This window comes from Balaenoptera borealis, assembly GCF_965194805.1.
Source record: "Balaenoptera borealis genome assembly, chromosome: 6".
In the NCBI taxonomy this organism is placed as follows: Eukaryota; Metazoa; Chordata; class Mammalia; order Artiodactyla; family Balaenopteridae; genus Balaenoptera; species Balaenoptera borealis.
The window spans coordinates 4,936,864-4,963,362 of NC_138863.1; the positions used below are offsets into that span (position 1 = coordinate 4,936,864).

The 26,499-nt window shown below is 50.2% G+C and overlaps 1 protein-coding gene across 14 annotated transcripts in view; it reads right to left on the bottom strand.

Moving 5' to 3' along the window:
- AGAP1 (ArfGAP with GTPase domain, ankyrin repeat and PH domain 1) overlaps positions 1–26,499 on the bottom strand; it is a 551,343-nt gene that overhangs the window by 336,983 nt on the left and 187,861 nt on the right. For all 14 annotated transcript variants that reach the window (XM_082395530.1, XM_082395527.1, XM_082395538.1 and 11 more), the window contains exon 3: positions 20,862–20,949. In XM_082395530.1, the coding sequence (XP_082251656.1) occupies positions 20,862–20,949 (88 nt within the window). The remainder of the gene's footprint in view (positions 1–20,861; positions 20,950–26,499) is intronic.

Sequence of the window (26,499 nt, forward strand, 5' to 3'; positions counted from 1 at the left end):
GCTTAAAGAGCAAAACTTCAAAAACCGAAGAAAACTTCCCAACTTTAAAACGGATTAACTCTCACTTTGATCCCCCTCACCGCCGACCCCGAAAAAGGAGGGCAGAGTCCGTGGAGAACGGACGGAAGGAAGCACATCTGATGGCCAAGGGTGGCGGGTGGCGGGTGGGGGTTGGGGGGGGGGTAACAGAGCGCATGCGCGCTGGACCAGACGGGCTGAGGCCCGCTCTGCACCTGCGCTTCTGGCTGTAGGAGGATCCGCAGCGATTCACGGTCCCTGCGCCCCGCAGCTCCCCAAACGAGCCCTGACCCCCAGCATCTGAGCGCACGGAGGCCAGCCCTGGTCTGATGAACTCAGGTTCGACCTCCACGAGCCTTCACAGCTGCCCTGGGAACGCTGGTCTCACACGGCCAATTCCTCACTAATCCGCGTGGTCTCCAGAGCAGGAGGGGAGCTCCCGCAGTACCAGCACCCCTCCCACCATCTCCCTGGGGAGCAGGCACCCGGTGGGCGTCACCACCCAGCTCTCCGGGGATGACGCCCGCTGATGGCCCTGCTCCTCCCCTGGGTCTCTATACCCTCCTGTGTCCTACAGGGTAAGTGCTTGTTGGATGAATTTCACATTTATTCGTTCATTCATTTTCTTTCACATATTTTTGTAGAGTCACGATCCCAAGTTATGTGTCCAGATAGTTTAATCACAATATTAAAGTTAAGAAAGGTTTGCACAGAGTTCTTTCTGCGCCTCTGCTTTGTAACCTCAAGCAGAGGCCTCTGGATCTAATTTTCATCAGCTCTAAAAGGAGGGGTGATTCTCTCCTCCATCCTTAAGGCCCCTTCCAATTCTAAAATCACTTTTCATTTCCCCCCTAAGATATGTAATTAGTATGTCTCTTCAATATTTTACAACTGCAAATATTAGACATTTGCAATGGACTTTTGTGTTTTCTCTGGTGTTATACATACATCAGGAAACAAAAATGAAACACTCAAATGCATTTGCCATGAACCCAAAGGTTTGATTAGATAAAATTCAGCCAGGTGTTTAAGCACCCAGATTGTGAAAAAGTAAGACTATGATTAATAAAGTTATATATAAAAAATAAACTCCTACTGCAGATAGATTGTCAGCAGGCTCAACGGAAACACAGACCACTGGGTACTGGAGAAACACAGCCCAGCAGATAAATAAAATTAGACTTTAAAATCCGTTTTCTACAGTTCACTTTAGAGACACAAAGGGAAAAAGCCTTGGGATGAAGGTGTGGGAGGTACCAAGCTGGTCTACACTCACCAGGGGCCACCTCTCTCATTATTTGAAATTCAAACCTGCCATCCATCCCAGCCATTAGATCTTTTCCTACCGAAATATTAGAGCACACTACCAAACTCTACATCCAACTTCATTTCTAATGCAGATTTTTAAATGCCTATTTTATAATCCTATTTCCAATTACAGTCATCCCTCAGACTCCACAGGAGACTAGTTCCAAAATCCCTTATATAAAATGGCGCAGTATTTTCACATAACCTACACACATCCTCCCGTATACTTTAAATCATCTCCCGATTACTTACAGTATCTTGTACGGTGTAAATACCATGTAAATAGCTGTAAGTTCAACATAAATGTTACGTAAATAGCTGCTAGCATGAGACAAATTCAAGTTTTGCTTTTTGAAACTTCCTGTAATTTTTTTTTTTTTTTGAGTGTTTCAGATCCGTGGCTGAACAAATCTGTGGATACAGAGGGCTAGCAGGTCTGTTTTACCGAGCTTTGTATTCCTAGCATTTAATGCACAGCCTGGCCTGTGGCCCATGCTATAAACTTGTTACACGAATAATCGTCAACGGTCTCTGACTGCCAAATACTATTACATAACATTAAATTACCTGAGGGATAGTTTTACTTTTAGAAAGTGTACCCAAATCTGACCCCTGTATTGGGAACCATCAACATGCCCTTGGCTCAGCCCACTTGTGCATATGTGTGCAGTGTCCCACACACAGCTGCCTGCCCACCGAGTATACAGAGGTACAAGGGCTCTGCACCTGTGATGGCATCTCCATGAGAAGGGAAAACGGAGGTCCCTCCTGCACTTAAGTCTGTTCCTTCCAAAGATGCCGTGAGGTCAGCAGAGGTAGACAGCACCACGTTAAGTGTATAGCAAACAGGTAGAGATAGGTGAGCAGAACCAAGTTCACCTCTGGGCTTTGATGTTCTTAACTGAGTTTCGCTGGACAGTAGAAGAAGTGTTTGCATCTCGTTTGAGCACACAGAGGGGACATTCTTCTTGTCTGAACTCAACCTAACATGCAATTTATTAAATTTCTGGTTCACCCAAAGTCTAGTTTTCAGAGTTTCCAGAAAACTGCCCTGGGAAACTTTGTTTGCCCTTGAGCTTGCCTTCTTAAGCGAGTCAAGGTCTTAATTTCTTCCAAAAATGAGTAAAAGATGGACCTGAATATACCTACCAAGAACAGGGATTCTGGATGTGTTGTGAATAGCACACCAGAAGAAAAGGTCAGTTGTTTTGTTTCTTTAATATCTTGAAAAAAGACTCAAGGGGGCCCCTTATAATCCACTGGTAACCAATCACTATCAAGGTTTCAAGGTCACTCCCCTGAGTCCTGATCTCATGCTGGGGGAACCAATTTTGAATTTGGGATGCTGGCATAGGTAAAAACAACCGGGTTCCTTCTACTCTTTAAACTCAAGCTAGGTAGGATGAAGCTACAGTGGGGCCCTATTAAATATAAGGGCTGTCTACACTGAGAGAGGTATAACCATCTCACCTGGGTTGGCATTTCTGCTTTAAGGGGGAAAAAAAGAAAACCCAATTTTCCTCTTCTCCAAAAAAAAAAAAAAAAAAAAAAAAAATCTTGTTGGGAGTAAACACTGCAACAGATGTTTGACATTTCTGTCTTTCTGGCTAATTGGACTAAAAGATATTCACATATCATTAACAGCTCTCCAAGCAACAGCAAGCCTTCTAATACTTTACAAGGCACTTCTCTTCCCACATCATGTCCATTATTCCTCACAGCATCTTGAAATACAAATATCATCATCAACATCCACGTCTAACTGGGGTGGAAGAGAAGTTCAGACACTGACCAAACCCCCCCTAGCCAGCAGGCATGAGACCCAAACCCAGAAGTGCTGACTGATTCTCACCTCTGCCCTCTTCCCTGTGGATTTCTGCTGAGACAGTTCATGGCACACAGTGTCCACAAACGAGCTTGGAATCTTTTGTGTAATTTCCTAGCACCCACAGGGCGACACCGAGAATGCAGGGCATTGGGGCTGAGGATGTCTTTTCCTCGCTCCACTCACAGCTCTGGAAGGGAACTGTCTTCAGCTCCAAATGATAATCATCCCTGTGCTTAGGAAACTAAAAAGAACTAGACCTGCCTATCACTTTGTGTAATAGGGAAGAACCTGTTGTATTCTATTACAAGTTAATCATTGAAGGGATGTTGCCTATAAGCTTAAATGATACGTAATGGCTCATCTCTGGGAACCCCGCCTCCCAGGTAATGAGCATTAAGCTAAAATACCTTTGTTTAGCTCACAGGAAACATCCTGACCAGGCCCACCTGTGAATGACTGCAGGAAGGAAGAAATGAACACATCCCCTCCGGAGGCTGATGGGAACCAGTAAGTGTTTGACTTTACTCCCTCCCCTTCTAGTATAAAAGGAGCCTGAATTCTAACTCAGGCAAGATGGTTCTTTGGGACCCGAGTCCACCATCTTCTCGGTTTGCTGGCTTTCTGAATAAAGTCGCTCTTCCTTGCCCCAGCCACTCATCTCTCGATTACTGGCCTGTTGTGTGGTGAGCAGTACGAAGTTAGACTTGGTAACATGTTTCATGTTTTTTTCCTGTTGATTTCTATCTTTACTTTTCCACGCATAAGCAAAGGATGAATATCATTCTTGAGTCTAAAACTGCATTTGTGGAGCATGCTACTTCCCTTTTCCATATGAAAGAGGAGGGGCATTATTCCAGCATCTGAGCAGACAAAGTCAAGCCGCTAAGACCCTCCCCATAGCTGCAAGCTGGCCTCACATCTTGTCACCCTCATGAGGCCCCAGCTCAGGAGCACCTGATTTTCCCGGAGGAATGGTTTAGAGATTCTTGGCATTTGTAACATTTGCCTAAAATTTTCTTCTTACTTAGCCCCAGAACAAATATCTGTAAATGCTGTTGTTCCCTAATTATTTAGGACTGGCGGGATGAGAGGACTACACTGGAGACAACTATGAATCTTTTCATTTCTCCCCGGGGGAATATGAAAAATTTGATCGTGCACGTGCCAGAAAGGCTTTAAAATTAATTTTGCTCTTTCAACTTTGATCAAAATACTGAAGTCAGGTACCTATTACTGAGGTTTTGGAGAAGTTTCATATCATGACATTTAAAAGGGATTTTGGATCCCATATTATTTTTACACTGGGGAAGAAAAGTTTTATTGGTTACATATCCATTTACAAAATTTAAAACCAAATCAGACTTCACTTCCCCTGCCAAGTTTTAAAAAAGCTTACACTGTTTAAAAAAGGGGAGGGCAGGGACTACTATAAAAATGTACTAACACTAAGGATCTAATTAATGCGCAGTGATTGTCAAGTTCACAGGTGAAATGCTCACGCTTATGACTTGAGGTGAGATGGGATTTAACACACAGGCCACGGTCTTTAACAACTTCATTTCACCCAGACCTGAGTAAAATAAAGAAGGAAGACTGAGACAGAAGTCAAAGTTCCAGGGTAAGACGAAAGATTTGAACTTTGCTATAACCAAATTTCCTTTCTACCATTTCTAATAAAATGGGGGGGGGGGAGTAAAAGCCAGATAAAAGGTTCACCATCCACCAAGAAAAGAAGCAAAGCTTTACATAACCAACCTCGAAAACACTGGCCTTAAGAATAAAAAGGAGGACTCCAGAGCTGGGTGGAGAGCGGCTCCTGATCCCCAAGGGAGGAGGGAAGCTCAGGAAGGGGCCTTTGTGTCCTGTCCCCTGACGGTTAGGAGGTTCCTAAATGAGCAGCCGCCAGGGCTCTCTGCAGGCAAAGTGCCCGCGATACCCAGACGGCAAGGAGGGGCCCCCGCAGGGAGTGACCGTATAACACAAGCCCCTCCCAGCCCCCGCGGAGGCAGGGGACCCGGTGCAGGGCATCCAGCAAATTCCTACGGAGAGCAGCGCCCTGTGTGTCGCGGCAGCTCACCTCTGTCTGGAGGCGATGCCCTCAGAGGACAAAGGGACTCACGTTACACTGCGATTCTCAGGGAAAGGAACATCCAGCCTCAGCCTTCTGTGCCCAGCGCTTCCCTGCAGGGGACCGGGGGTGTGACGGAGATCTGGGAAATGGGAACTCGGGCAGACTGGGCCATCCCTCTGGGCCAGGGATGTCTCCTCTAGCCTGTGTCCTGCCACAGGAAACCAGATGGCAGGGGGCTCCCCACACCCCATACCTGACCCAGGACGAGTGGCCAGCCTATGTGAACGGCCTGAGCAGTGCACGTATCCCTGCACTTGACTACAGTCAAGACAGCGCCAATCTCAGCAAAGGGGAGGAAAAAGCTAAAGAAATGGTTAAGACTGTCATGCAAAGATAGGGCAAGGGGAAAAAAACAGGGAGGGACTGCGGGAGTTCCCTGGTCGCCTAGTGGTTAGGACTCCTGGCTTTCACTGCCACGGCCCGGGGTTCAATCCCTGGTCGGGGAACTGAAATCCTGAAAGCCGTGCAGCGCGGCCAAACTAAAAGGGGAGGCGCGTTGCAAAACCCGCCAATGGAGGAGAAAACAAAACTCAAAAAGCAGAAGGAAATCCCTTCTGATCACTTCCCTCCCTAATGCCACTTATAAACAGACATTTAACAAGACAAGAACTCCAGGGAGAAGAAACCGAAACAATGAGGGAAGAAATGGAAACCTCTAGAACTGAGGACCAAACCAACATTTTGGAACGAACGAACACAATGTGAAAAAGTAAGGGAGAGAAGAACACCGCTCAAAGCTGAAATTCTGGCATGGAGGAATGGCTTGAAATAAACTCCCTCAAGATGAAAAAGACAGAAGTTAATTGACAGGAAGACAAATGAAGCTAACAAAAGGATAAACGGCACCTCTGACAACAAATCCCCAACAAAAGAGCGCAAAGACTATTCAGAGATAAAATACATAGGAATTTTCTTGAAATGCAAGAAGATATGAACCTGCAGATCAAAACAGCACATGATCTTCCAAGAGAAAAAGACAGACTCTCAACGTCACTTTAAGAATGGGGCAACCAAGGCCCTGGTGAAAAGCTGCCATGCCAGCCAAGATGGGGGCTCTTATCCCGCAGCAGGGTTCAAGGTGCACCCCCCAGGAGCACTCTCCAGAGCCACTTCAGGGGTTTGGAAAATGGCCAATGTAATAAGCATTTCTTACATACGTACAACTGGTTTTGAAACGGCTGTCACAATGACAACCAACCTGCACTGGCAAGTGTGTTACACACGAACCCAGAGACCAAGATGGTGGCTCTGGCTGCATCAGGCAACCTGGGCAAAGGGCAGAACCCACCTGCTGGGATACTGGGAAAGTCGCAGCCTCGCCCTGGCCTTTTAAAAATCTCATCCTGCATTTGTTTGCGCCTGAAAATCATGAAGACAAGCAAGCAACCTGCTTTGGGACATGTCCCACCTTCCGTGAGGGACAAGCCGGGCACACATGCGGTGACAGTTTTTTGTGTGATGCAAGTAATTTAAGCAACAACAAGCACATAGTTAACCAGCTGGTTCTTGGCGATGCCACAGTGCATTCAGTGCTGACCATGGTCCAGGGGGGCTCCTACCTGAACACTTCTATGGAATGAGAGTCATTGCTTTTATTGATTCAACCTGGAATTTCAAGAGTCCTACTATTCCTACTACTTCAACACTTCTGGATGTATTTAATGGAAGAGTACCTTGAAATGGCAAATAAGGTGAATATGTATATATACATATATATATATATATATAAATATATATATATTTATTTAAGTGTCACTTGTGTAGCTCAGGTTTTCTTGACATCAAGCAAATAAATCAAAAATTAATTGGATGAAAAGGCAGATATAAAACTGAAACAGGAGCCCCTTAAGCCCTATTCTGTGTTCATAAAATAGCTTTATTGCTGTCTCTGATAAGCAATGAGTCAGAAATCTATAAACTAGAACTTGTACAAGTTTTATTAACAGAACACCATGATGCATCAGAGATCTACTTAAAACATTTTGTAAAAATGGTATTGCTGCTCAAAAAAGAAACTGGAAAATTAATTTTTTGGGAAGTGGTTTGTTGCCGAATAGCTAAATTCAATTTCCTTACATCTTAACTTCCAAGAACTTTGAGAAAAAGGTAAATTAGCAGCTTAACACATGAAACCCATTAAGAGTTCTCTCTTCCAAGTGCTATCTTCTCACGACTAAAATAAACACAGAAACCTTGGGAAGGTGTAGGCTGGTTGACCTGGACCAATCTCCAATCATCAACGTCCAGGGACAGGCCCAATTCCACTTTCATAAAGTTTTATTAGCTTTTCCCCTGCAAAAAAACACTAACATGGCTGTAAAATAGGATTATCCCAACAAAATGTTCTCTGTAATCACGGCGGCAGAACCTCAGATACTGCAAAGAATAAAACACGCCCTGCGATATCAGCAACCCCAGGAGGCAGGCAGGTCCTGTAGCCCAAAGCATCCCTTTTCTTGTGAAGATGTCCACGGGCTCCGTGGTGGACAGGGGATGCCCTCTGGAAAGGGAAGCCTGGACTTCACTGTCCTCAGCTCACACTCTAGGTGTGATGCAGCTCACGCTCCAGGTATGATGCTGGCGCCTGGGCCCGCAGCCTGTTCCCCTGGGCTCAGAGCCCCAGGCCCGTTCAGGCTGCCCTGGCACCACACACTCAGACTTTCCTGCAAAGCTGTCTTTGGAAGTTAGGACCCACCCTGCCCCCCACCCCCAAAGTTCACACACTGTCCTCCACCGAACTCAGTACTTTCCCCAGTAACTCAGCAGCTGTTCCAAGGGACAGGCAGCCTGCAGGGGCCGGCACGGCCCAGCACGCAGGAGACCTGGTGACCCGAGGTCCTGCTGAGGCCCCTGAATGTGGATGCTGAGCCGTCAGGTGGGCTGTGGCCCTTTCAGGACGGCAGAGTGTGTGTATCCAGGCAGGGGGAGTGCGGTGCAGAGGAACGGGCTCGAAGCCGCCCGCCAAGGGCCGGCCTCTGAGCTGGGCGACCTTGTGCGGCTTCAGTAGCGGCTGGTGCCTCAGCTTCCTTATGTGAAAACTCAACGGACACCACCACCTGCCTCTGAAGCCACAGCGAAGGGGAGCGGGAGCTGATCTGTGTCAGCTGTCAGGCTCCCGAAACACTACCTGTGTCTCCTGAACACCAAACTAAAGCTCTGCTATGTTACACTGACGACTTTGTCTGGGGACTTGCACATTGAGGGAGAGTCTCAAAGTGAAATTCAAGGACAAGGAAGAACCAAGACCACAGCAAGCAGAGAATGAAAGCAAGGTGTGTGTCTCACGCTCAAATTCCCATATGAAAACCAGGATTCTCCTTAACACTCTGTCACAATTCCAGGCACTCTGGAAGACCCAAGGTAACAATTATTTTTCCCAAGTCAAAACAGCTCATGAGATAGCAAGTTTTGGATGGTGCTACTCATACTGCCCCAGGGAGAAGATTTTGTGAGTCCCAGTATCCGTCTCAATATTTATCCAAGTGTACAGTGTGTTTCTAATCTCAGATGGGGACTTCCATGCAAGCAAGCGATAGAGGAACACAGGAGAATATATCTGATTTACACTCCACCTGTGACACAGTTCGGCTCTTATTTGTATTTGGCAAGGGTTCTCCCCCTGTGTTTGCCGTTCCCCATTTCTCTGTTAGCTCCCTACACTGGGGCAATAAAACCTTGGTCTTCAGAACCACCACTCAGCAAGCATTTAGCAAAGCCCGTTATGGGCCAATAATAAACACAGTGCTGGTGCCGGGAACAGAGTGAACAAGACAGAATCTCTGACTGTCAAGGGCAGCGGGAGGAAATGGGAACTGACCAGGAGAGCCAGCTGGGTGGGGTATGGGAGGGGACTGGGCACCAGGAACAGACACAGCCTGTGCCCCCTGGAACCCACTGGGAACCCACCGAGTGGATGGGGCAGGGGGCATGGTTTTCAGTCAGCCCCCTGAAGGAGAAAATAGCCACATAACGATGGGTCCCTCCCTATAAAATCTAATATACGGGCACACCTCGGAGCTACTGTGGGTTCAGTTCCAGACCACCGCAATAAAGCGAATATCACAATAAAACGAGTCACGGGAATGTTGGGGGTTCCCAGTGCATGTAAGTTATGTTTATACTATACTGTAGTAGTCTATTAAGCAGCATTATGTCTAAAAAACAACGTACATACCTTAATTTCAAAATACTGCTAAAAAATGCTGACCATCATCTGAGCCTTCATCAAGTCATAACCTTTCTGCTGGTAGAGAGTTTGAAATATGTCAAGAATTATCCAAACGTAACACAGAGACATGAAGTGAGCAAGTGCTGTTGGGAAAAATGGCGCCGACAGACTCACTGGATACGGGGCTGCCACAAACCTTCCATTTGTTTAAAAAAAAAAACAACTGCAATATCTGGGAAGTGCCAATAAAATGAGGTATGCCTGTGTGACCAGAGAAGTAAGCTGTTTGTTGGAAATGTCCCAGTACCCACTGGGGTGGCTGTACGTGAACATTCCAGCATCTACTACCGTCTCTGAAATAGTTTGGTGGTAAATGGAATATCAGTCGTGCACATATACTTGTTTCCCTGGGGGGAAATGTACTTAAGGCTATTTGTTTTATTTTTAGTATTCTGCACATTTATTTTCAGCATGAAAAAGGATGAATTACAAGAAGTACTGCAGATTCAGGAGAAAGAGCCCAGCTGCTCACCTGGTGTCTTTAAATGAGGCCAAATCCCACCAGCCATGGCCTGGAACGAGTCCAGGGGCAGCGGCCTCAGAAAAGTGGGCGTGGAGGTGAGCTGGCCGGCACCCAACAGTGCCTTGGTGGGTTGCTCAGCTACCAGCACACGGGCAGATGGTCTCTTAGTCCCTCAGATTTGACTGCTCTCAACTAGTGTTTCCCATGTGAAAATAACTTGTTATTTAAAAAAAACTGTCGTTGTCAACTTTGTTTTTGAATATGCAATTCAAGAATTGGACACGTGAAAGTACTGGCTTTAGGACTGTCTGTTCACACACAATTCTCTGAATATAAATCAGGTGTTTGTTTCAAAATACTAAAACAGGATGGTGGTTGTGAGATTAGACCCTATGGAGAAACCCAGAAATCCTCTGCATTTTAATACCTGATGTGTTGACACTGCAGAGCAGGGTCACAAACCATCACCGCGAAGGGCCACCAGATAGTGGCCTTGCGGGCAGTAGCCTTGTTTCGGGGTCGGGGCGGGGGGGTTGTTTTTGTTTATTTTTACAGATCTTTAAAAATGCAACAATCCTTCTCAGCTCACGAGCAGCAACAGTACAGGGAGGGGGTGACAGCTGTGGGAGAGCTGTCTCTCCTTTGGTATTCCTTCTGGGGACACGTCACTTTTTTTTTTAATTTATTTTTGGCTGCATTGGGTCTTCGTTGCTGCACGCGGGCTTTCTCTAGTTGTGGCGAGTGGGGGCTGCTCTTCGTTGTGGTGCGCGGGCTTCTCATTGCGGTGGCGTCTCTTGTTGCGGAGCACGGGCTCTAGGCATGCAGGCTTCAGTAGTTGTGGCACGTGGGCTCAGTAGTTGTGGCTCGCAGGCTCTAGAGCGCAGGCTCAGTAGTTGTGGTGCACGCGCTTAGTTGCTCTGCAGCATGTGGGATCTTCCAGGACCAGGGCTCGAACCCGTGTGCCCTGCACTGGCAGGCGGATTCTTAACCACTGCACCCCCAGGGAAGTTGGGGACACATCACTTATCGTTTGGACTGTCCTCTTCCATTTCCGGGGGTGGGGGGAGAGGTGGAGGATCACCCTCTGTAACTGTCTCATTCCCATGGAAACAGTGTCAGGACTTTAACAGCAGGATTCCAGCGGGCTCTGTCTCCAGGTCACCGTGCCCATCCTAGAGGGTGATCTGGTCTCTGAGAAGGCCAGCACCCTGTGAGCTGGACACCACCAAGATCTGGAGCAAAGCCCACCGTCCAAGGCTGGCAGGAGACAGACTGCCCTGGGGTGGGGTGTGAGTGTGTGAGTGTGTGTGTGCGTGTGCGCCTGTCTCTCCCTCTCAGGCAGATTCGGAACCCGCCCAGCCCAGGAAGCCCCTGCACCTGCACCCTGGGACACACTCAGCTGGCACCTGTGCTGCCAGGCTCCTGCCCAAATCGGAAGGCCGGCCAGGGCCCATCCTACAGCCAGTGCTTCATGGGACTAATAAGCTGCCGCCCCTCCTGATGGGGCAGCAGAGGGTCCAGTGGTAAGTGGTCCCTGCGGCTCATTCCCAGCGTTATGTGTTAGCTCCAAGGCCCAGAGGTTGTCTGAGGACTCCTCCCATCTGCCCTGCTGTGTCCCTCTCCAAAGCCCGCACCTGTGTAATGACCACCGGGACCCCAGGGGTCCAGCCCCCAACTCCCTTCAGAATCCTTCTACGCACGAGGGCGATGGGAGATGCACGCGCTGGCAGCCCGGTCCACCCGGAGACCACGCGGTCACACCCCGTGTAACTGGCAGTCCCTGCACACACCTCCCTCTTGCTTCAGCCTCACCCGCTCCCCTCCGCTGCGTGGAAGGAGTCGAGGACACACTGCCCCCTGGTTTCTGTCACCAAGCCCCACCCCCTTCACACTTTCAACATACTGTCCCACCCAAGTGGCCCTCAAAGAGCCATGCTGCGTTCTTCTTTTGTTTGTGGTGTTGCCATTTTGTAAAAGAAGCAAAACGGTAAGAAATGGGGCTCAGAAAAGGATGGCGTGCTGGCCACACACGCTGCCCCTTGGGCCACATGGACAGAACCGAGCGGCTTCCAGACGCAAGACGGGGGTGACCATCTGCTACACTCAGAATTCTTCCTGACCCAAGATGCTGCCTCACAATCCTTCCCAACACAGGACATCCAGGAAGCCACCTACGATGGGTAAAAGACTACACTGTGAGTTGCATGCGGTTTCCACTTCTGGCCTGGGTCAATCATCAAAGAATTGATTCAGTCAAACCATTTCAGTCACGTCGAACTGTCACCTTTTGTAGATAACCGGCAACTGTACGTGGCGTGCACGCACACGGGGGCCTGTCCCAGCCCCTCAGGTCTTGTGCCCACGATGCCCCAGCTCTCAGGCCGGGAGTCCCTGAGTCCTGCATGAGGAGGTGACGTGGAGGGGAGCGTCTGCGGGCACCTTCATCACACTACACACCCTCCTCATATAGTTCTTTTTGTGGCACTTGGCCTATTTTGCTACTGGTATTTTACCTTCTTTTGCCTTATCTCCATGTCCTGGCCCTGGGAGTTGACCACGGCCCCAGCGAAAGTCTGCCCTTAGAGTTCTAACGTCCAGCAAGCGTGATCTTACAGCGTCATCCTGCAGGAGGTACGTCTCCTTTCCACGGCAATCCCGTCTCGCACCAGCCGTGACTGGAAGGTGGGCTCCACGCTGTCACGTCCGTACCCATCCCCCCCCGGAACATAAGCCTGTCCCCCTGACCCACTGCCCCGCATCTGACGGCGCTGCCTGCCCCCCTTTCTTTCTGCTCCGCCCGCCCCGAGGCTGGCCTCAGCCGGCATTTCTTCCTTTCTGTACAAACTTCCACAGAGAACCTCTCCACCTGTGGTCAGACTGCCTCGGTCAAGGACTGGTTATGAGTCTCTGATCTCGCCCTTCCCTGGGACCAATAAAATGGGGAGCGGGGGTGGGAGAGAAGTGAGCTTGTAAAAGGCAGAGATTTGCAAAAGGAAGCACAGAGGTGAGAGCAAACAGGACCTGGCCCTTCTGGTCTCCGGGGCACCCTGTTCCCACTGGGTAAACTGAGTGGAACAGGTCTGTTCATCATGGAAGAGATCTGCATTACAAAGCCTCCCACTGGTTAAAACTTAGAGTCTGCGACTCAAGCAATGCCATTCAGAGGTGTCTCTAAGTCTTCCCCTGGAGCTATTGAGAAAAACATACAACTCTTCCTCCCCATGAGATGTGAGTTTTGAAGACCGTGCAGTCACATGAGGCCACCAGAACTGCCTGCCGCCAAGTGGGGAGACCCAAGCAACGGGAGAGGCAGGTTCCTCACTAGCTCACGTGGATCAGGTGATTAGGGGCTTTCTCAAGCTGTACACCCATCCCCGGAGCTGCTCCAGGTACATAAGTTAATAAATTCCCCCTTTCTACTGAAGTGCAGTGAAGCTGGTCATCTCTCCCTTGCAACCAAGGGATTCTACACTACGACAATGAACATGAACCAGATCAGAGCAGGCAGCTGCCTGGGTGAATGATGGACTGGTCAGCGGCCACTTGGTTCCCTGGATCCAGAGCCGCTGCCAGCAAGACGACAAAGTCAGGGCGCAAGGTCATGGGCAGATGTAGCAACGGACCAAGGAGAAAACACCTGGTGGCAATTCAGCTTTGACAGATCCAAGGACTATTTTCTAATTTGCAGTTAAGTCATGCACTTAAAGGTCTAAAAAAACATCTTGGGACTTAAAATTTCTCTAGAAAAAATAATTTCTAATTTCAAAGGTGAAACATTCTAGACCCCAGTCTCCTTTTTCCTATTAAAGAAATGGTTTTGCCCTGAGGTGTCTTAGGAAAGACACGGTTGTGTTCCCAGCATGCACGCTACTATTTTGGGGTCTCTGTCAGTCAGATGACATGAAGGAGCATGTGTGGGCTACGCTGGGAGCCCAGGGACACTTCCCGGCAGAAGCCAGCAGGCAAAGCTGCTCAGCTGACCAGGTGTAAATCACCACCGTGAATTACAGTTACTCATCCAGAAGCTTCTTCTCCCCTCTGGGACACACACACTGACCACAGGTGCCATGCCCAGCTCTCAGCAGGCCCTCAGTTTCCCGGTGAATTCATTATAACAATACGGGACAATGTGTTCTGAGGCCCAAACAACCAATTCAAAAATACATTTTGTCCTGCCAATTTTGTCAATGCGAAAAACATAATCTCCTTGTTCTAATTTTACAGCTCTCTTTTTCTTGTTTAAAATGAAGTAGAACATGCTTCTCTTTATTTCTTTGAAGTTCTAGTGATAATTTCAGTATCCTTTGCCTATTTTAAAGGCACTACCACCTGACCCTCAATATGGCTTACATGTGCGGGGACAGAGTTAGCAGACGGTTACATAGATCAAGACAATGACGAGAATCAATGGTATTTCTACAGTTAGAGGCTGAGTTAGCATCTGAAGTAATTGAAGAAGATGGCCGAACTGATTTCTGCTCTATCTATTAGGCCAACCTACCAGTGGGCTCTTAATTTTAAGGTTTCATATAATCCTCATTAAAAACTTATCATGTACTTATAATCACTTGGTTGCAAGTAACATGGTAAAGTTACGTTGCAACATTTAACTGGCTAGCTTTCAAAACTACTCAAATTTTATTAGTGTTTACATAGTTTGTTCATTGGAACACTAAACGGCACCCAAGAACGTGTTCAGAAATAAGCCTAACATCTGCTGAGCAGCGGTAGCTCACAAAAATGCTTTTTAAGTTTATTTGATTTGGAAAGGGTTTGTGGAGCTGACAGTTTAAATGCATTTCACGTGTCCCAGAAAATAAGGCTGGTATTTACCACATGGCTTGTTTCTAAGGAACTGAGTAAACATTCATTTTTAAAAAATGACTTCAGATACCCATGCTCCTCAGAAAGCTTTTACTGCCCTGACGATAGACACATCTGTTGGGAAACAATTCCAGGCGGAGTCCTCAAGGGAAGCGGCAGGATTAACAGAGGGGCGTCCAGCTCACAGTGACCTGACGGCCAGCGGCCCCTGCTCCCGGAGGAAGTGACCACTAGAGCTGCAGCCGGTGTGTGACGTCCCGGCTAGGAACGGGCAGGGCACAGTGGTAACCCCAGGGCCAGTCACCCTCGGGGGGCACCCTCGGATTGGAAACACCGGAGAGAAGGCTAAGATGGGGCCGTCTCATCCACCACAGCGGCCACCGTGCACCGAGGCCACGTCCAACCAGAGAAGCTCGTGACCCTGAACCGCAGCCCAGACAGAGGCCCCACCGCCCGGGTGCAAGAAAGAAGACCTCACAGAGCTCAGCCCCATCCTGGAAGCCCTGTGGGGATGGTGGGCCAATTTAAATTCCATCCTTCTTTCTAGTTTCCAAATGGCCTGATTAGGTCCCAGGCGTCTCGTACAGAGCTCTACCATCATGACCTGAGCTGTGCTTAAAGCTGTTAGAATAACCGCACTGGTGAGGAGAGACAGTTCCCCAGGCATGTTGGAGCCAGGCCTGAGCTGGTCAAGGAACAGGACGCCTGGGGCATGAGCAGCGCGGATCACGACCTCGCGCCCGGTGGACACGAAGTCCTGAAGCCACACCTGTGAGGACAGCCCAGGAGGCAGGGCTGCCCACCTGGAGAAGAAGATGCAGGAGCGAAGGGGCAGGACCCATATTTACAAGGTACGTGTCCCTGAGCCCTCTCTCCGTGCCAGGGGCTAACGCAGTCATCTGCACACTTACACTCGTATTCAGTCCCTACAATGACTGGGGAGCAGGGAGGAGTAAGCTGAAATTCAGGAGGATGGGTAACTCACCCAAGGCCACAACGATAGTAAGTGGCTACGACGGGCTGGGAACCCGGGTTTCAACCACAGGCAAGTGCGGGCCTGACACGCGGGTGGAGAGGCGGTGCCATCGCAGCCCTCATGCCGGCACGTCCCCCGTTACCAGGCTCGTGGCCGGAACCTGCTGGCTGCTGGCCTAGATTCGGGGCTGCCATGGCCTCGGAGCTTTTTTACCCAAAAATGTGAATTGGTGAAGAGCCTACAGGAAGCTGAAGAGTCATTCACTGAAGGAATGAACCTCCGATGGATTCAGCTCCTGAGGACCTGAGAACGACAGGGTCATGCGCCCCCAAGTCACCCCAGGCCGAGGCCCCGCTCCGCAGCAGGTGGCGAGCCCACCTATGTCACACCTGGATGAGGGCTTAGTCCAGGTTCCAACGAAGGGAAGCTCTCAGACAGCGTGACATCTTCCTGGCACTTTCCCCCCATTTGGTGGCCCTAAGTCCTTGAAACATTAGCCAAGAGCAGCTAACTTAAGCATCACAGGAAGGAAGGCCTCTGGACGTTCTTAAAGTGGTTTCCACCAACCTTAACACCAGCTACTCAGTCCGCTGGATGCTTTAGTGCGTCTTAGAACTAGAGGCCCCTCCCCTCCTCCACCGCCATGAGAGCAGCCGCTGGGCAGCAGTCTTTCCGGGCCCCAGGTCCCCTGCGTGGCCCACGGTGGGAGGCACAAGGGGAGGGGCACAGAGGGAGATGTAGCGGGGCAAGGGCTCAGCTCTGAAGCTCAGAGCTCTTGGGGACACCACCGTGTCCCGGTCTGCAAGGGAAAGTGTCTCAGGTGGCCCACGTTTCCATCAAATTCCTACATTAATACTGGGCAGCCTTGGTTTTCTTTCCTTTTCTTTCTTATTTTGAAGGAAGAGAGCGAAAACCTGCGGCAGGCCCGTGGAGTCTGTGGCGGGGAAGGCAGGGTGCCCAGCAGACATCAAGCGCACAAACACATGAGACGGAAACTCCAATGACACGCCCAGATCCTCATTCACTGTCCTAATTAGCAGCCACTAATAGGGCACTGAATGGCAGAGGAATAATTTTCACCCGATTCTTTCCATCAGAAGTGAGTGACAGCTGCGAAATTCCATCAGCGGTGTGAAGGTCACATGTAAACTAACCTGATCTTTGTGATGTTCTAGGAGACCAGCCATGAGCGTGGCCAGTGAGGTCTGGGGCAGCTCATCGCCCTTCTTGTCACCAGGAAGTAACGGGGCAACTTCAGCAGGTCTGAGTGCAGCTTCTGTTTCAACACCAGACGTGTAAAATACACATACTATTACAGGTTAAATTCTGTCCCCTAAAAATGTGTTCCAGTCTGCACCCCCAGTACCTGTGGGCCTAAATCCAGAGACGGGTGTCTTCATGAGATGAGGGAAACTTAGACACAGGGAGAAGGCCCCGTGATGACACGGCAGAGACGGGAATGATGCGTCTACAAGCCCAGGAACGCCAAGGGCTGCCAGTCACCAGGCACATGGATCCTCCCACATTCCCTCCAGAAGGAGCCAACCTGTCAGCAACTTGATCTCAGACTCCTGGCCTCCGGAGCCGTGAGAATACATGTCCATTGTTTCAAGCCACCCAGTTTGTGGTAATATGTCATGCAGCCCTAGGACTCGGATACACACACATGCATCTCACGCACGCGCACGATTAAAAGGGTATTTGCCTGCACAAAAAGTTTACTCTTTGGATTATTTTCGTGGACTTACAGGCTCCCTACTGGGTTACCCACTTTTGCATTGTTAATCCACTAATTAAAAAACACACATAATATTTAAATCCATTCCCTCATTTCAGCTGTATCTTTAAAATAATCTAAATTGTATGAGTCAGCTGCCTTTGCCACAAGGATAAAGTATCAACCCAAATGTATCACACAATTAAAGCACAACAGGTGTCATCCTCTGAGAGGTGATGAAACCTGCACTCTGGCGAAGGTTGGGGATCTGAAAACAGAAGGCCCTGACCACCTTCACCCTCCCAGCAATCTAAAGATCCCCACCACAGGTCAGAGTAATGCTAAAGGATGTTTACACATTAATTAAAGCAAAAGAAGAGCCTGTGCAGACGGGAGAAGGGCAGGGAAGCTCCCATGAGCTGTGTGCACAGACAGCGCCCCCAGAAACACGCCTCCCCTGTAACGCCGCTGCCCTGTGTGGGGAAGGCAGTGGATCACTCCAGCCACTGTAAGAGGAAAGGGGGATAAAGCTGCAGGTAATAATAACAGCAAGAAAATGGAGAGGTCTCAACAGCTCACCCAGAGGCCAAACCTCTCGGCCTGGCGACCGTGACGTACACCTTCAGCTGTGTCCTAACCTGACCCTTTGCTACGAAAGCAGCTGCAGGTGGGGCTGAGCTGTAATCGGTTTCATCAACCTCCCGCACACCCCGGAGAGGATTCCCTTTGCTCTGATGTTCTCCATAAACCTGGGTGATGACACACAACACTGCAGCTCCAGAACATTCTCTGTGGAAAGCTTCTCAATGAAGCGAGCAAGGGTAATCGATGGATGTTAATGCATCCGGCAAGGACTGAAATCACTTTGCAGCTACAGGCTCTGTGACCGGGGGCAGGGACTTCTGTGTGCCAAGACGATGAGAAAGCAAGGCTTTTCTCATTCATTTCCTTTTAGAAACAACAAATTATGGTTCCCTCCTGCGGCCACGTGGGACTCGCCCCAGTACGTGGACAGAACATGGGAAGCAAACACATGCCCACGTGCCTGGTTGCAGGGTGGCTGGCCTCTGGGAGGCAGGGAGTCACGGGGACTAAAGGCTTCCAGGCACCAGGAGGCACCTGCTCACAATTCTTCCATGTCCCGGAGGACCTGACGCACGTCCCCTGGGGGGAGCTCTCTACGCTCCTGGCAACGTCAAGGAACAATCCCCTGACCTCTCAAACAGTGAGAGGACAGGTGGCAGGGCCAGCTCCTGAAGGGCGCAAGCAAAGATCTAGGACAATCTTTCCCCTGACCCAGGAGCCCTTGGGCACAGACCCCACTGAGGGGTGAGATGTTTCCACTTTGCAGATGAAAGAAGGGATGTCCCGTTAGCGAACTCGAGAATGCATCCACCCTGTAAAATAATGTATTCTGAAAATTGTATGATACCATGAAATTCCCGGAGTAAAATGTGTTACCTGGAAAGTCGAAGAAGTAGGGCTGTTACAGATCACATTTAGGTCTCCCCACTGGGTACAGTTTTTACTTTTTACGTGCCAACGTTCAAGAGAAAGGCTTCTGGGTTCATCAAAATATAAGGGCCCGCTACAAAGAAATCAGTCAGGGCCAAATGCGATGGCACAAACTGAACGCCCAAAGGGAGATGGCAAAAGCCACAATAAGGACAAAACAGCACCACGCGGGAAGGGGAAGGCGGCCACAGGCAGGAGAACCAGGGACCCGCACCAACCACGCCGGACGTCGAACGGAGCACAGGAGAATCCAGCTCGTGGCAGCAAAACCAGGGCCCAGACCACGTAACCTCCAGGGACCCCCCGACCAAGGGGTCCCCTCAGCTGAAATCCTGAGCATTCCAGGGGCACACAGGCAGATTTACTTGAGGAGGTGACCCTCTCACTTGCAGCCCAGCTAATTAGTCCATCAGCAGCTGGTGTCATCAGTCTACACAATTGCTAGACCCGAGGAATAAGTAGAACGCCCAAGAAAAAAGCCCTAAAAAACTCTCGGGTATAATCAAAATGACTATGGCTAAAACCCACAGTCAGACACAAAGGCACAAATACACAAGTACAACCCAGGTACGGATTCCAGGAAAGAAGACGGCTAACTTTCTCACCTCGCTAAAGCACGCAATTTTCTAGCATCCGTATCCATTTTTCAGTGTCTAGCTATGCTTGTCCTCATTGATTCCCACATTTGAGCCTTCACTTCCAATCTCCCTCAAACCATCATTTCAATACAGATAACGAAAAAAAGTAGGCCTTTCCCTCATGTGACCACCACGAGACTTTTATGGTGGGACTGCAAAATCCTGCAAAGTCATGGCAGAGCCCCAAGCAAAGACCGCCACAGGATTCCATCTTGCACACTTTTCTGAACGGTTACACGGTATCCAGGACAAGAGTTAAATACTAGAACAGGTGTTACGGGAAACATGTGAGGCTACTCAGGACTACTGCTAAAAAGACGTCTAAGGGACAAAACAGGGGGGAATGTTTAACTTAAAAAAAAAAAAGAAAAGGATAAGATGAAACCAAATAGGATGATACACAGAACGAGGAGGGAAGGGAAGACTACGGTACAGAGTTGCGTCTCTCCTCGCTCTTCAAACAACACAAGCGCTGCCATGAAGAAAATGTACAGTTACCTGCATCCATATCTGCAAAGAATGGAACAGCCAGTAAGAAAAAGAAGGAACCAGAAATTCAGTGTCTCAGAGTTGGATTTTCAAAGGTTACACGGAGAGAAAATATAATTTAGAAAACTGTGCGTGTACGCTCTACCTGGATTTGGGGACGCGGGAGCTAAGCGGTTTCCTAGCATTACTACCATCATTTTATTTAAAGCAAAAAAAAACAAAATGTGGATATGTTAACTGAAGAGGTAAAAGCCTCATGGCAAAAGAAATAGCTTATCCTCATGCAAAGTGATTATTAAATGTTTAGAATACAATATAAGGGGGAAAACATACTCAAGCGTATGGTGGTGGTCATCTGAAAGGCTCGGATCTATGACTAAGGAACAGTACACACAAATTATGTATAAACTCAAGATCCAGATCAGAGAAACGTCCAAGCAGTAACAGTTAAAGGAGTGACACTGGATTCACATTTGAAGGGACAGAACTATTTGGTACGAAATACATTCCACAGCATTCATGGTTTGACTCTTACTTGCTCCAAATGCCGAGATGGTTGGCGAAAAATACTACAGAAGAAGCAACATGCCTACGGATTTTTACTGCTTGGTATGTTATTACTTTTCTTGACATGGGATACATCACAGTAATGATTTAGAATATGCTAACAAAAATTTTAGAAAACTAAACTCTCTTGAGGTGGAGACTGTGTGACACGCAGCATACCTTCGGGAGACTCCTCCTGGACGTACGTGCCGGTCAGATAGCGATGCACCAGGGCCGACTTGCCGCTGGCCAAATTACCCACAATGCCCTGAAACACAGAAATGGACAGTCACTAAGGAGTAGTCAGTACATCACACTATTCAGCAACCTGCAAACAGAGAGGTTAAAACGGACAGCAATCCTGAACACCATCACGACCAAGCATCAGCGGGATGGCCGAAAATGGGCCAGTTAATTCCTTCTGCTGGAGAAAAAGGGGTTCCAACGCCTTCAATTAACAGCTCACGTTTTATCAGCCTCTACGGCCTGAAGAAGCAACGTGGTTAGAGCACACACTGAATCCCATGAGCGCTGGTTACATCGGGAAGGTGTACAGTGAGTCTGCCCACCAACATGTATTGTGGACCCTCAAAACACTCAACAAGGTACGAGGTTAAATGGGACGCAGTGGCAGTTACAGAGTCATAAGGGGATTAGGAGGACATTCTGGCGCATTCCGTCACAACTTTGGGGTAGGATTTGGCGCCGGGCGAGACTAGCTGAAAAAGAGCCACACCAGAAAAGCACAGTGCTGGGGAGGGACCGGAGGGGAGAAAACTGGACCAAGGCGGGGAGGAGGAGGAGAGCCGGCCTGCACCTCTGGACACGGGGTCCACACTGCAGGACAGAGCAGGGACACACGGTCAAGGCGGCAAAGGTGTTCATGCTGGATGAAAAACAAGTCAGCATGATGTGAGGGCCACTGTACCAGCAAGTAGGAGCTCACAATCACCGGCGGGCAAGGCTGGCTTCACCCTGCCTTCTTCAGAGAAAGCTCCCGTGTTAACACAGCTGACTGACACACCTGGACTCAGGTGGCTGTCCCCGGGGAAGCCCTCCCTCTGCTCGGGATCTCACTCCCCCTCTACCTTCTGTGCAAAGACTCTCCTGGCATTTTAATCTTTTCCTCCCCGGCTAGAACTTTCCCCTCTGCATTTAAGCATGATCCAATCAATTCTCTCTTGAGGAAAAGCAGGACGAGAGACCTGCCCTGGACACAGGTCCCCGCCTATGAACAGCCTGCCTCCCTCTCGCCCACTCTCTGACCCTACCCACCCCCAGCCTGATGTTCTGACCCTATGGCTACAAGGACACTGCTCGAGGTCACCGATGACTTCTGTTTCTAAATCCCCTGGCCCTCCCCTTGCTGCATCACCGGAAGCTGTAGAGGAGATTCTCTTTCTTCAAACTTCCCGCTCTGGGCTTCCTCTTCAAAGTAGCCCCAGCCCACGCTGGCTCCTTCCCTAGACCTCCTAGATTCCCTAGATCCTGGATTCTAAGTACCCCGCCCCCCCAACCAAGGGAGTCAGGCTACATCCCACCTACTCCCAGTAAGCTACGGATACCCACTGGCATTCTCCAGCCCCACCCCCTCTCCAGGTAAACCCATACACACCTACACTGGTACTGAAACCTCAGCGTGTCCAGACCTTACTGTTCTCCCCCCAATCTGCTCATCATCCTGTCATCACACCACCACCCAGACTCCCAAGCCAGACACCTGGACACCGTCTCCAACTCCCACCCCGCCCAGATGTGCTTTTGAGGGTCTCCACACCCCACCCCCCACGGGGCAGGCTGTGCGGTCCGTCCACTGGACCCTGGGAGAGCCTTTAGCTTATCTCCCTGCCTGGGAGCTCCCCCTCTTCGCCCAGAGAATACCAGAGATTCCTTAAAATTGACGCTGCAAAGATGCGGCTCCCTCATTTCACAACTCTTGGGAAGCCTCCCACTGCCTGCAGGCCAGAGTCCAAGTATTTCACGAACAGACAACAAAGTGTCTCCCTCCAAACCCTTACGATCAACTTTGCTGTAGGCACCCCGGTCCGGCAGGCACCGCTCCCTTCACCCGAAGAGAGTTCTGGGTGGCTTCCCTGCTTCTCTGCACACCCAGAACACGTCACACTGTGACTGCTGACGCTCCTGACTCCACCCCCCCAGCACGCTCAGGTCCCCGAAGACCAAGCACTATGTCTGTGATGCTGGCAAGGACACCTCTCTCAATCCCTACACCCGGCACAGGCTCCGGCCCCGGTAAAGTGCCGGTAAATACGGGATGGTTGGATGGATGGAACGGGGGTTTGGGGGGTGTGCTGGCTGGCTGGATAAATGGGTGATGGTGCCACTAACAAGAAGAACAAACATGAAAGCGCACAAATTTGCCACGAGATTGTGGAAAGGAAGTTAAAACCTGACCTAAAACCCTGGACCATCCTGCCCCTCCCACCGTCATGGTCCTTTCGTCCTCGGCTTCCCACACCCTGCTTCGTCCTCGATATGTCGGTGACCAAACACCATCCTAACAGGCCTTGCAGACTCCAGACACCTAGATTGTTCCACATCAATCGCTGCCCGAAATAATACCCCTACTCATGGGTCAGCAATCAGTTCAGATATCACCTCCTCTGAGAAGCCTTCCTAATGCCACACAGCCTCAACCAGTGCCGCTCCCCAAAGCCCCCTTAGTGCCCTCCTCCTAACGCTACCTTGTCCCTTACCTCTTTGTCTCCCCAACATCGGTATGTGGGTCTGACTCTCTCCAGTGCTGACAAGGGACGGGGGTCTCGTTTGTGTCTGGTTCTCTACCCCCCACCATTGCCCACGGCGGGCTCCTAGCAACACTGGGTGAATAAATGAATGAATGACACTAACGCCACTGAGTAGAAACGAGATGCTTTATTACTACAGCTCCAAGCCCCAGACTATGTGGACGGATCCTAAATAAAGTTGTTTCCCTTCCTGATTTGACTTATGTCTTCCCTTTGCTTTGGGCCTCTATAATCTGAGAATTTCTACCTGTTAATTATTCTTTTGCTCAAGGGCACCTGCTGTTTGTCAGCTTCACGCTGAGAAAATCCAGAACAGTATGCCGCAGAATTGAATTTTTAATTAAGATTAGGCTTTTTCTTTCCCGAGGAGGAAAATGCTCAAAATCAAACACTGTTCAGTCTGTGCTTTCTGTGCGTGGCGATATTCCCTCCTTCTTACATGTCAATGATTTGCTAAGAATTAACTCACCCCTTAGAAGGATCAAATCACTCAGTCCCGGGGGTGGGGGGGGGAAGGTGTTTTATTTGGATCGAATGGCCATCTCATACACCTTCTTATGTTTGCACACCACGGGCATTATTTTAATTTGAAACACTGGCAGAAACTAACAGCCAGCTGTGAGGAGGAAATAAAGTAAGGGATAAAAATGCTCTTTAAGCTGTAAAGCTGCACTGGGATCCATGAACTGCTACTGGATACAAACTAGAGAGAATGGAATCAGGCCAGTCTGGGTCTACAGGCTCGGGGAGAAGCAAGGTAATACGGGAAAAGGTGTCCTGAAAATTACAGATCTGTGTATTTTGGTGGCGATACGTCATCACACGGGCCCGGCATCCTCTGGGCGGGGCTGTGAACGGTCACATCACACGAGGTGTCTTTCTAAACTGAGTTCTCTACTGTCCCACACTTCACCACTTACCAGCTATACACGTGGTTTGCTGAAAATAAAATCGAGGCTTTTGGTAAAAATCCCAGTTGAGAATTCAATGAAAACGCACAAGTAGGATATGACAGGTTGCTGACAGACGCCCACCTCTATGGGCCAGAGATCTATGGAGTGGTTTCCTTTCCGCCCAGAGGTAAGTGGTCAGCACGTGCTGCCTGGCACACGTCTGCAGGGACCCGAGTGTGGACCCAAAGCAACTGGCCCCCATCACACAACCTCAGGAAGCACATAGCATGGCACTGCCACTCTTGAAAAGAACGCGAACATTGGGGAATTCCCTGGAGGTCCAGTGGTTAGGACTCCTTGCTTTCACTGCCGAGGGGCCGGGTTCAATCCCTGGTCAGGGAACTAAGATCCCACAAGTCATGTGGTGGGCCAAAAAAAAAATGAAAGCAAACATTGACATTTTTTCTCTGACAGATTCCAGATGGTTTATGGCCCAACACTACATAAAGAGTCCATCTGAGGCTTGCTATTATGTCACTGAATTGCTGCGTTTCTGAAACAGTCAGGGGTTCCGAGGGTGCTGACCTAAGGGACCACCTGTCCCCGGTGCTGTACCCAGGCAGGACACAATCGCAGCCCTGTGGATACACAGAGGCTGCCCCGAACAAAGGAGCATTTCTGTAGATGCCGGGAACGCCTTAGCACAGAAGGGATCTGCTGAGGCCAAGCTGCCCGCTGCACCCCCCAGCAGGAGGACGCCTGGCCCAGAGCAGAGCTGGCCGTCCTGCTGGGGTCTTGGCCGTCCCCACACGGGTCGGGCGCAGGGCCCCTCCCCCAGAAGAACTGCAGAATCCTCCCCATTTACTTATCCGTGAGATGGAGTCCACCCCTTCTGTGAATTCAAGCCAACTTTATGAGAGTTCTGTTTTAGGATCATAAATCCACACCACCGGTTAACACAAGCACCCCTACACCTCCAAGCACTGATTCCAGAAAATTCCATGCTTCTGAAATACCAGCAGAGAACAGGTTTTGGTAGGAGGCGTCCTCAGTCACGGGCTGCTATGCGGGCTCTGGCAGAACCCTCACCACCTCTAACTCCCCAAACTGGGTCTAAACCATGGGCCTTGACACCCTTAAACTTTAAACTTCAGCACCTCCCTTGTACTGGCCACACTTCAGATGCTCTACAGCCACATGGGGCCCATAGGTGCCACCTTGAAGACAGAGGACATTTCCACATCGCAGAAAGTTCTGCCAGCAGAGCCGATGCGGAAGCACCAACGCCAGGTTCAGATCCCGGCTCCACCTCTCACTAACCAGGGCTCCTTGGGCACATTCTTAACATCTGAGGCTCAGCCCCCGACGCCTGTGAAGTGGGGACAACAGCACGACCGGCTCAGGACTAAAGGTGGCGACTCCAGCCAGGAGGTACCCCACGCCCCGCACAGAGTTAAGTGTCGTCATCATCAGAACACCGTTCCCCTCGCTTGACTCCCACGGCAGGACCCCAACCTCTGGCCGGCTCCAGGGGCCGCCTCTGAGACTCGGAAACCTCCCTGGAAACCTCCGAGCAGCATGCCTGGCCGCGCGGCCGCGATCGCTGACGTCGCCTCCTGACCGTGTCCCGCGGGATTCGCTCTGTTCCGGGGACGGCGTCACAGAGCACAGGGGACAGAGCGGCGCTGTCCCAGGGCTGGGCTTGCGGAACCCGCGCTTCTGGAACGGCCCCGGAACCGTGGGCCCCTTTGCCTCCCCGCAAGGAAGGGGCCACCGAGAAAGGTCAGACCTGGTGGGAGGAAGGAGGGGGGACGGGAGGGCAGGGGGCCCGGCCTGGACGCCTGGCAATGGCAGCGGGGACACACATCAGATGCCCTCGGGCCGGGGGGGATGTCAGAGGCCCTGCCCACGAGCCCTCCCTTCAGGCCTTAAGTTTCAAAACCTGTTCTTCCCGGTGACACTGGAAGTCACAGACACTCTTGTCCTCGCTCCATCTCCTTGTCTCAGAGGGAGAGGCCAGAAGGGGCCCGTCCCCCCCCCTCCCCGGGTCCACCCGCGAAGCACCACAGGTGGCTGGGGCCCCGGGAAGGGCGTCCGAGGGCCTCTGGGGTCACCGGGCAGACAGGCTGGAGCTGCTGACAAACCCTGGGGCCTCGG